Source organism: Mirounga leonina, unplaced genomic scaffold (assembly GCF_011800145.1).
Source record: "Mirounga leonina isolate KUSES-001 unplaced genomic scaffold, KU_Mleo_1.0 Mir_125, whole genome shotgun sequence".
NCBI classification, from domain to species: domain Eukaryota; kingdom Metazoa; phylum Chordata; class Mammalia; order Carnivora; family Phocidae; genus Mirounga; species Mirounga leonina.
The window spans coordinates 13478820-13489214 of NW_023270305.1; the positions used below are offsets into that span (position 1 = coordinate 13478820).

Consider the following 10395-nt stretch of genomic DNA (forward strand, 5'->3'; position numbering starts at 1 on the left):
TCCCCCCTTTTTAAAACAGATAAGGCAACATGCTGTACTCTGGCACTTAAAATAAGTAAAATAATTCCACTCTTTAAATAATTGAATGCTACTCCTTTGGATATGTCATAATTAAACAGGTTTTCTCAGTGAGGGACATGCAGGTGATTTTCAGCCTTATGATCTCATAAATTGTATTGCAGTGAATAATCTTATATTTAAATCATTTTGCAAGCATATGATTATGTGCAAGTATATAAAGGACAGATTCCTAGAAGTGGCCAAAGAGCATATATGTACATTTTTATAATTCTGGTACATGTTGCCACGTGCTGGCATGAGGGTTGTACCCACTCCTACTAGCCTGTTTCCTCACACTCTGGCCCACATAATGGATTGTAAGACTTTCAGATCTTTCCCAACCTGACAGGTTAAAAAAAAAAAAAAAGTAGGTTGAATTTGCAGCTCTCTTATGAGTATGGTGGCATTTTTAAAGATAGGTCTAAGAATCACTTTTATATTTCCTTTTCTGTAAACTTGTTTTACTCCTTTGCTCACTTTTTTAGTTATTGGCCCTTTTCTTATTCTTGGCTAGGAATAGCTTAAAGTTGTATTTAATAAACTTAATTAATACTTCTGGCTTTAAAATGTTTTACTCTGCATGGGATAATTCCTTTTTTCAGAGAGTCTCTTTCTTTCTTTTTTTTTTTTTTTTAAAGATTTTATTTATTTATTTGAGAGAGAGAGAATGAGAGACAGAGAGCACGAGAGGGAAGAGGGCCAGAGGGAGAAGCAGACCCCCAGCTGAGCCGGGAGCCCGATGTGGGACTCGATCCCGGGACTCCAGGATCATGACCTGAGCTGAAGGCAGTTGCTTAACCAACTGAGTCCACCCAGGCGCCCTCAGAGAGTCTCTTTCAAGGATCTAAGTTAAATTGTAAGAGGATAGACTGTGAGTGAGGTGTTAAAGTGAATGAATATAGTGACATCCCTGGGTTTTTTTTTTAAACATCCATGTACTTTTAACTGACCACCTGGAAGTTACCAGAGAAAGAGTATTTCCTGTGTAACCATATTCTTTTGCTGTGAGATAGGTACTTGAAGGGCTCTTTCTCTTCTTCTGTCATTTTTCTCAAGATCTGCAATAGGAATAAAGTTGGTTGTTCAGGAAAACGCAAAGATTTTGTTAATGCAAAACTTGTAGCTTTAACATAAAATGAGGAGAAGAATCCCATAAGGCAGTGGAGAGTAGGTAGGTGAGCTCAAAGTGCAAGTCAAAATTTCACCTCCGTATGAGTTAAGTAGGGCTTCTCTTGGGCTACGTGACTTTTTCTTGTTTCCATGCGAGAATATGTTCCCAGTTACATCCTAGCTTTTAAAATTTCATTCGTGATGACCTACTGTTAACACAATAGCCTGGATAAATTTCACAGACTGATACTAAGTAAAGGGTATCATACATAAAAGAATATATAAAACGTGGTTCCAGGTATTTGAATGTCAAGAACAGAAAAAAAATTAATTTCTGGTGACAGAAATGAGAGTACTGGTTACCTTTAGGAGGATAGTACTGGCTGGAAAGGGACATGGGAGCCTTCTGGGGGTATTATAGTCTATGTTTTGATCTGATAGCTTTACTTTATATACTAAAAATCCATCAAGCACAATTAAGATTTGTATACTTTACTATATGTAAGCAATTTCAAAAAAAAAAAAATGTTCCTTTCATACATACCGTATAGGCTATCCATTGAAAATATATTCTTTTGATTTTAAAAGTAATATTTAGGTTATTGGGGAAATACAGGATTATTCATAGAAGAAAATAAAATCACTCATAAACCCACCACCTAAGGGTTTTCTACTGTTAACATTTGGTGTCTCTCCTTTTGATTTTTTTCTATATCCATTTTTAACATGAATTACACAACTTGGCATTCTGCCCTACCCTTTTTCTTCCACTTAATGTTAGCATATCATTGTTGAGCTTGCCTTTTTAAATCTATGGTAGAGCATTACAAACTTCAGTCTCAAAAAGCAAGTAACTATACAGAAAGGGCTGTTTCACTTCTCTGAGGTTAGACTTGACCCAACATTGGTTTTATACAGATGCTCGATAATGCTTCTTAAATACTAGATACTCAGAGGTCGGAGCTAAGAGTTATTAGCAAACCTCTGTGCAAACGAGAGCAGAAAAGATATTGGAAGCTTTATTAAAGGGATGCCTAGAGGCCTCCAGACATTTCACAGCTTGGCGTAAGCAGGTAAAATGTAGATCGAAAACAAAGCTGCCAAATCTTTACTGTGCATGGGAGAGAAATCCTTATCTCGTGTGACTTGAGTTACATTTTGTTACCTTTATGAGAATATTTCTGTTGAATCGTGATTTCTCCATAGCAATGTTTTTCATGAGTTACTTTCCTTGTGTGTTTGTTCCAGACCCCTGTAAAAGAGCCCAACAGTGAAAATGTAGATATCAGCAGTGGAGGCGGCGTGACAGGCTGGAAGAGCAAATGTTGCTGAGCGTCCTCATGTTCCGTCAGTTGCCATCCACCACCCTGTTTTCTCCTCTTGCTGCAAAATAAACCACTCTGTCCATTTTTAACTCTAAACAGATATTTTTGTTCCTCATCTTAACTATCCAGTCCACCTGTTTTATTTGTTCTTTCATCTGTGACTGCTTGCTGACTTTATAATTTTCTTCAAACAAGAAAATGTATAGAAAAATCATGTCTGTGACTTCATTTTTAAATGTACTTGCTCAGCTCACCACTGCATTTCAGTTGTATTATAGTCCAGTTCTTATCAACATTAAAACCTATAGCAATCATTTCAACTCTATTCTGCAAATTGTATGAGAATAAAAGTTAGAATTAACAATTTTATTTTGTACAACAGTGGAATTTTCTGTCATGGATAATGTGCTTGAGTCCCTATAATCTATAGACATGTGATAGCAAAAGAAACAAAAGCCAGGAAAACACTCATTTCGCCTTGAATATGTAAATGGGATTAATTTTGTCCTGTGCCTTATGTGGAAAGGAACTTTTTTGGTTTTTCCTTTTGTTTGTTTGTTTTGGTGGAAGCATGTGCAGGAGACATACATATCATCCAAACATAAACCATTAAAATGTTTGTGGTTTGCTTGGCTGTAATTTTCAAAGTAGTTAATTGAGGACAAAGGGTAATGCAGAAATGATAGCTTTGGTTTGCTGAGTCTTATTTTAAGTGGCCTTGATATTTAAAACTATTCCTGCCACCAGTTCTTCTTTTTGGCCACTTTTTCCTTGTGTCTGTCTTCCTGCATGCTGCTTTATTTGCTTCTCCTTCCCCCACCACCCAATGGTATGAGTTATTTAAAAATGAAAGGGGCAAACTAGTAGGTTTTTCAAGTTTAACATAAAGTACTGATTTACCTTGATAAGTAAACTGAAAGATAAATTCTAACTGCCTACTACTATCAAATGTCTTCCCCCTCATTTTCTCTCTCCTAAAACTTCTGCCCCGGATTCCTCCATTCGCTCTCTTACTTCATGCTCCTCTTCTCCTTCTCTCTTTGTTCCCTTTCTATCCACTGAGTTTATGAAATGGAAGAGTTAATTGCATGCACTAGTGTTTGGAGGGTGTTGTGGTTTGTCTTTCTAATTAGGTGTATAGCCTATTCACTTTCCTAGAATAAATCTTGTAACCGAAGTTTGAGTCTCCATTCTGGCAACTCCTCTCGCAGTTTGGTAGCCCAGTAAAGGTTTGGTTGTTTTTGGTTTTGGTTTTGTTTTAAATGGTGGGAAGGAGGAGTGAAATTGATTAACATGTTTGCCAAATATCCTGAGATTTGGCCTTTGAAGAACACTTTTTCAGTGTTAAGTTGTCTTTACCTTAAGATTAGAAATACTTTAGAATATTATTAATTTTAAGTGCTGTCTTCACATCCCTTTGGAAAATGTGTATTACCATGGATTTGGGAAAAGGACAACAAAAGGCTTTTCATGTACAGATAAGATCTCCAGCTATCTCTAACCCTGTCCTTTTTTCACGTCATTTTTCTAGTTTTGCTTCATTGCTTATCATCAGGATAGGGTAAGTTAAGTTTGCTATGCTGCTAGCATCCTAAGATGATACCTTTGTTGAAATAATTGTGAATAGCATGATTCATTTCTAGCAGAGGCTGAGTTTAGGACAGCAGCTTCCATTGAAAAGTCTCTCTTGTGTCGTGGATAGCATTTTAATGCCCTCTTGGCTCACGTCCACAGCATAGGGACGTATCTGCTGTAAACATCCATGAATTTTTCAGATAGTGCCCTAAAAACAGTTTTATATGCCTCACTGGTTGTTCTTAGGTTTTTCCTTCACTTGACTTTATCATTGTTTACTAGTAAAAGCAGCATTGCCAAATAATCCCTAATTTTCCACTAAAAATAATAATGAAATGATGTTAAGCTTCTCAAAAAGTTATAGGTTAAACCTACTATTGTTAGATTAATTTTAATGTATGTGTTGCTTTCCTTCATCTGGAATGTGGCAATAGCTTTTTTATTTTTAACCCTCTTTAATCCTTATTCAATTCAGTGACTTAAGGTTTGAGAGCTAAACACTGGGATTTTTGGGTAAAAGACTGACAGTTTTGTTTGCATAATTATAATCGGCATTGTACATAGAAAGGATATGGCTACCTTTTGTTAAATCTGCACTTTCTAAATATCAAAAAAAAAAGGGAAATGGAGTATAAATCAATTTTTGTATAACCTGTTTGAAACATGAGTTTTATTTGCTTAATATTAGGGCTTTGCCCCTTTTTCTGTAAGTCTCTTGGGATCCTGTGTAGAAGCTGTTCTCATTAAACACCAAACAGTTAAGTCCATTCTCTGGTACTAGCTACAAATTCGGTTTCATATTCTACTTAACAATTTAAATAAACTGAAATATTTCTAGATGGTCTACTTCTGTTCATATAAAAACAAAACTTGATTTCCAACTGTGTGACTTGGTTTTCATTTATTTATGGAGTTGAAGATGGAGGATTACTTCTGAAGACAATACAAAATAGCCAACTGAATATTAGAGGAGCAGAAATAGAAGGGAAATAACTTTCTCAGCCTAGGGAAACCAGAAAGCAATTTCAAGAACTATCTTTGGTAAGAAACTACATAAAAAATGGAAATCTCAGCAAAATCATCCTGGTGTCAAAAGAGACACCAGTCAGTCACTCCCCAGCCAACAACACTAGAATGTGCCAAGGCCAACTGCAGCTGAACACAGCTGATTACCCAGGGGCTCCAAGGTAGGCTCCCAGCCTGGAGAGTGAATGCTTGTTTTAGCAGTGACTATCCTCTTATCTGAAAAAAGTATTTCTTACTTTTTTTGTGAACCATAAGCGGCAGCTTATGTGATGCGGGGCTCGATCCCAGGACCCCAGGATCATGACCTGCGACGAAGACAGATAATTAACCGACTGAGCCACCCAGGTGCCCTGACAAATTTGTTTTATATAAAGAAAAGGTTAATCCCCTATTAGGGCATTATTAGTCAACAGAAATAAGTATTTGTTGACAAGATTATCTCTGCGGGAAGGATAATGTGTAGAAGGACAAGGTCCTGCAGTGTTGATAGGAATCACCTGGAGTGTTTTTTGTTTTTTTAAAGATTGATTGATTTGGCAGAGGGGTTTCCCCATCACTCTCCAACTTTTTGTTTCGTGTGTCTAAGGTGAGTCCCATGATTTTCTTTCTGAGACCTGGTATAGGAAAATAGAACATGGTCTCTGCCCTTAAATTTGAGATCTAGTTTAGAAAGCAAAAGCGATCATTAGCTAAGTGTATATAAGAGCCAACAAGGCGTGCCTGGCTAGCTTAGTCAATAGAACATGCAAACTCTTGATCTCAGGGTGGGAGTAGTTTAAGCCATGCATTGGGCGTAGAGCTTACTCTTAAAAAAGATCCAACTAGATGTGTTTCAGATTTTAAGTACTGTATTAATAGTTAAGAGCAAGTTCAGTTGATGGGAATAGTTGGCTTTTTGAGGGAATAGGGACATGAATTGGTTCTTAGGTAAGTAGACTGATTGGCTAAGGGGGAGGGTAAGACGGGACCACAGGTAAATTCGAAACAGGCTTTGCTTATGTAAGAAACCAGAAGTCCAGCTGGACAACGATAGGCAATGGGGAATCCTGGTGAGCCCTCAAGAGTGGTGAGCGCAGTGTGTGTGTGAGGAAAAACAAGTCTAGATGTGTTGGAAGAGGGAGAAGCTGGAAGGTTCTGGAGATTGATCACATAGGAAGTTAGTAGGTTAATTGAAATTTGAATAGGACCAGGCTAAAATGATGGCAGAGGGCAACCCAGGGTTTTAAGCTCAAATATGTGTAAGGGAAAGAATATATGTATTTTTTAAAGATTTATTTATTTGAGAGAGAATGAGAGACAGCATGAGAGGGAGGAGGGTCAGAGGGAGAAGCAGACTCCCTGCTGAGCAGGGAGCCCGATGCGGGACTCGATCCAGGGACTCCAGGATCATGACCTGAGCTGAAGGCAGTCGCTTAGCCAACTGAGCCACCCAGGTGCCCCGGGAAAGAATATTTTTTGCCTCCTAGGGATCCTACTAGTTACTTGTGACACTGTTCTGTGTTCTTTATGTCCCCAACGACCTGGTGAGATGGTATCCAAAATACCGTTTATTTACAAAAAAACGGTCTCAGATTAAGTATTTTGCCTAAGGTTGCACATCCCATTGGTGCTGGAGTTGGATTTTGAAACCAAGCCTGACGCCAGTGCTCATTGTTTTCACCTTCACCATCTCACGGTTTCTCAGGATAAGGTCTTAAGGTTTGGTTATGATTTTAATGGAGGTAATATGGGCTCTGTGCCAGAGCTAACAAAGAATTCTAGAATGAAGTCTTACCTAGTTAATGTAACCATTGAGCTTAACATTGGCCCCTTCCAACAGTCATGCCCTTGAAAGTACTTAGCCCAGTTAACAGTTTTAGTTTAAACCCATATTCCACCCCCACCCCCGCACCCTGACAATTTTGTTTCCTCCTACTCCAAACCATCTTTTTTTTTTTTTTTTTTTAAGATTTTGCTTATTTGACAGAGACACAGCGAGAGGGAACACAAGCAGGGGGAGTGGGAGAGGGAGAAGCAGGCTTCCCGCTGAGCAGGGAGCCCAATGTGGGAATTGATCCCAGGGCCCTGGGATCATGACCTGAGCCGAAGGCAGACGCTTAACGACTGAGCCACCCAGGCGCCCCTACTCCAAACCATCTTTTGGCTGAAAGTAAACAGTAAGGTAGTTGCTTTTCACATTTCTCTTAATTGGCTTTCTAAAGCTAGACTTCGAGGGGCACCTGTGTTGTCTATTAATCACTACCACAAGTAATGGTGAAAAAACTCAAAATACAGGAGAGGGGAAAGTAGGCAGTTGGATATAGTTTATGCCAAATTCTTAGGTTTGAGATAGGTTGTAATAAATGACTAGTACAGTATAACTTGATGCAAGCTGAAGGGTCCTGTAGGGGAACTGAGGACTTCAAGCTTTTCTGGGACACAATTTAGATCTGAGATTTCCAGCACCAAGATAAAGAGAGGTGTCATCCTGTGGCACCTTAGAACGGTTGCTAAGAAAAAATCTCCAGTACAAAATTCAGAAATTTCTACCATTAAGGCTTATTGGCTATCAAAGTGAAAATGTCTCCAATGCAAGTTCATAAAATGCATAAATTTGCTTGTCATTTTGCTCTATCATTTTTGCTAATTTCTGTAAAACAGAAAAGTACATTGAAAACCCGTGGTGGCATTTCTGCAGGGAGCTGAAGCAATGAGTGTAGACTTGTAGCTTTCTGGTGATATAACTTGCTACAGACAGAGTTCATTTGCTTCTTCAAGAAAGGGCAATTACCATTCTCATTTGATTCTGAAATGATCGCAGTCATCTTGACTGGAGCTTGAGTGTAGTCAGTCCAAGATTGAGCTTTCCCGTGAGTGCTTGAAGTGCAGGGTTTTAGTGGTAAGTGGAAAAGGTCTATTTACTTTAGACCAGATGTGCAGGGGTCAGAGTGGATGTGGCCTTGGAAATGATCGGACTCATAGGAGAGGCCGTTCACCTGGGCCCCTTCTGAAGTGCTTAAAGCCTCCTCGGTGTCACGTGGGCAATTACAGAAGCCACGGGTCTGGCAGGTTCTGAAGGCAGATGCTGCAGTGGACAGCACGCTGGGATGAGCCAGCCGGCTCTGAAGTCCCTCTACGCTGTGCCCTTCACTGGGGCACCTCCCACATCCCTGCGGCCGGGAGAACCCCCGAGCACGGGCGAGGCACTCGTCCCACCCCTCTTAATCAACACAGGCCACTTACGTGTCACCTTGGAAATAAATGCTTGAAGAGAATTGTGTGAAGAATAAATTCCTAGGATAGGGATCACTTTTCCAGTTTCAACTCTAGGTCACTCATGTGGGAGGTGACATTACTATTCTTGTTTCTAGTCACCCAACTTTGAGACCTCACCCAGTGATGACTCTTCCCCTCATGGTCACCTAGTACCGTTCAGTTTTCCTCCATTGTCACCTGTCTTCCCCTTGACATTCCCACCGCTCTTGTTTCAATACGTCGTCCTCTCTTTGTAGACCAAGGCGTTACTTGCCTAACTCGCCACCTAGTATTGCTCTCCCGCTCACTCCCCTTGTCCCTCTTGCACACTCAGAAGGTTTGTCTTCTGAGCACCCCACTGTCCTGCTCGAGAATCTACGGTGGCTCTGTCGCCTACAGCAAAGATGTGTCATGCTTTGACCATAGTTTGTCATCATCCAAGCTTCCCGGGAAATAAAACAGTGAGTTGACCTGGTCCAACAGTTGAGGACGTTCCAGGCCCCAATCCACGTTACAGCCTTAATGGTCCACCCACAGTGCTACACAAATTTCCTTAGCTCTCTGTAGGCCTCAAAACAGGTCGGGCAACAAATTGCATCTTCCATCCCTTGGCTTAATATCCCTCTGTGCAGTTCTTAGCGGCAAATAGTAAAAACCAAATTTGCTTCATTTAAACAGTGGAAGACATTTCGTAAAAGGGTGTTAAAGTTGCATTTTTATTTTTATTTTTTTTAAAGATTTTATTTATTTATTTGAGACAGAGAGAATGAGAGAGACAGAGAGCACATGAGAGGGGGGAAGGTCAGAGGGAGAAGCAGGCTCCCTGCCGAGCAGGGAGCCCGATGCGGGACTCGATCCCAGGACTCCAGGATCACGACCTGCGCCGAAGGCAGTCGCTTAACCAACCCAGCCACCCAGGCGCCCAAAGTTGCATTTTTAAAAAAGATTTATTTATTTTTAGAGTGAGAGTGTGTGCGAGCGGGGGTGGGGAGGAGGAGAAGAGGGCGAAGGAGAGAAAGAATCTCCAGCAGACTCCCTGCGGAGGGTGGAACCCAGTGCGGGGCTCGATCTCACAACGCTGAGATCCTGACCTGAGCCGAAATCAAGAGTCAGACACTTAACCGACTGAGCCACCCAGGCGCCCCTAAAGTTGCATTTTTATATGAAGGTGGTGGCGGTGGCCTGATTTTTCATTTTCCGCAAATCCCTCCATAAAAACGCAGCAAGTAGGATAGGAAAACCCATGAGCAGTGTATGCAGCCAAAGCAGTTGACAGGGTACCCCCACACACTCCCAAACACAAGCAGGTTGGGGCAAACTTCTGATAGAAACAGGAACTGCATAATAGTGTCTGTGAGGAAGAAAGCGTAGGGAGGAAACGGGCCATCTGGTGGACTGAAGAACTCCAAAATAACCTGCAAGTACTTGAAAACACACCGCAAGCCAACATTAGAGCTGCGGCGGATATTCAGAGGGGTTTGCGCGTTCCAACGGCAAGCGAGTTCCTTGCCCTAAGAAGTTCCTTTTTCCCACTAGAAGAAACCAGAGCTTCGTGAAGAAATAGCAGAGTCCATGTTTGTCACATCAGACAGAGAAGTACTGAAAATCTAAGGGTGTGTCAATAGGGCTTGGGAGCCAACCTGCTCTGGCTAGAGAGAGGGCACTTTGAACACATCAAATACTTATAAATCTGTGGCTCCACAATGATGGGATACACCCATGCAGGCACACGCCCCCCTAACCGGTCACTCTCGGGAGGTGCTTGGGAAACAGCTCTCTTCCCCACCACACCCTCCCTGGTAAATAAAAGAATCAAGAACTTACCTTGACTTCCCTCTATAGACTATATCACTGGGTGACTGAACAGCGAAGGGGGCCAGAATAAGCCACTGGGGCATAAAAATGATTTTGAACTGAAGGTTTCTAAATTTCTGAAATCCCTTATCTGCTTAAAAGCATAGCTTTTCCCAAAAGAACTCACTGGTCACTAAGGAGCAACTCAAAGCTCTTGGAGAGATTTGTACACACCCAAACACGGTCACAAACATGGACTGTTTGACCTCCC

At 41.0% G+C, this 10395-nt stretch overlaps 1 protein-coding gene across 1 annotated transcript in view; it reads left to right on the forward strand.

The window, feature by feature from the left end:
* Nucleotides 1-4951, forward strand: part of RAB10 (RAB10, member RAS oncogene family) — an 89512-nt gene extending 84561 nt beyond the window's left edge. Inside the window, exon 6 of the mRNA XM_035000728.1 lies at nt 2419-4951. Coding sequence (XP_034856619.1) covers nt 2419-2502 — 84 coding nt within the window. The 3' untranslated portion in view covers nt 2503-4951. The remainder of the gene's footprint in view (nt 1-2418) is intronic.
* The last annotated feature ends 5444 nt before the right edge of the window (nt 4952-10395 follow it).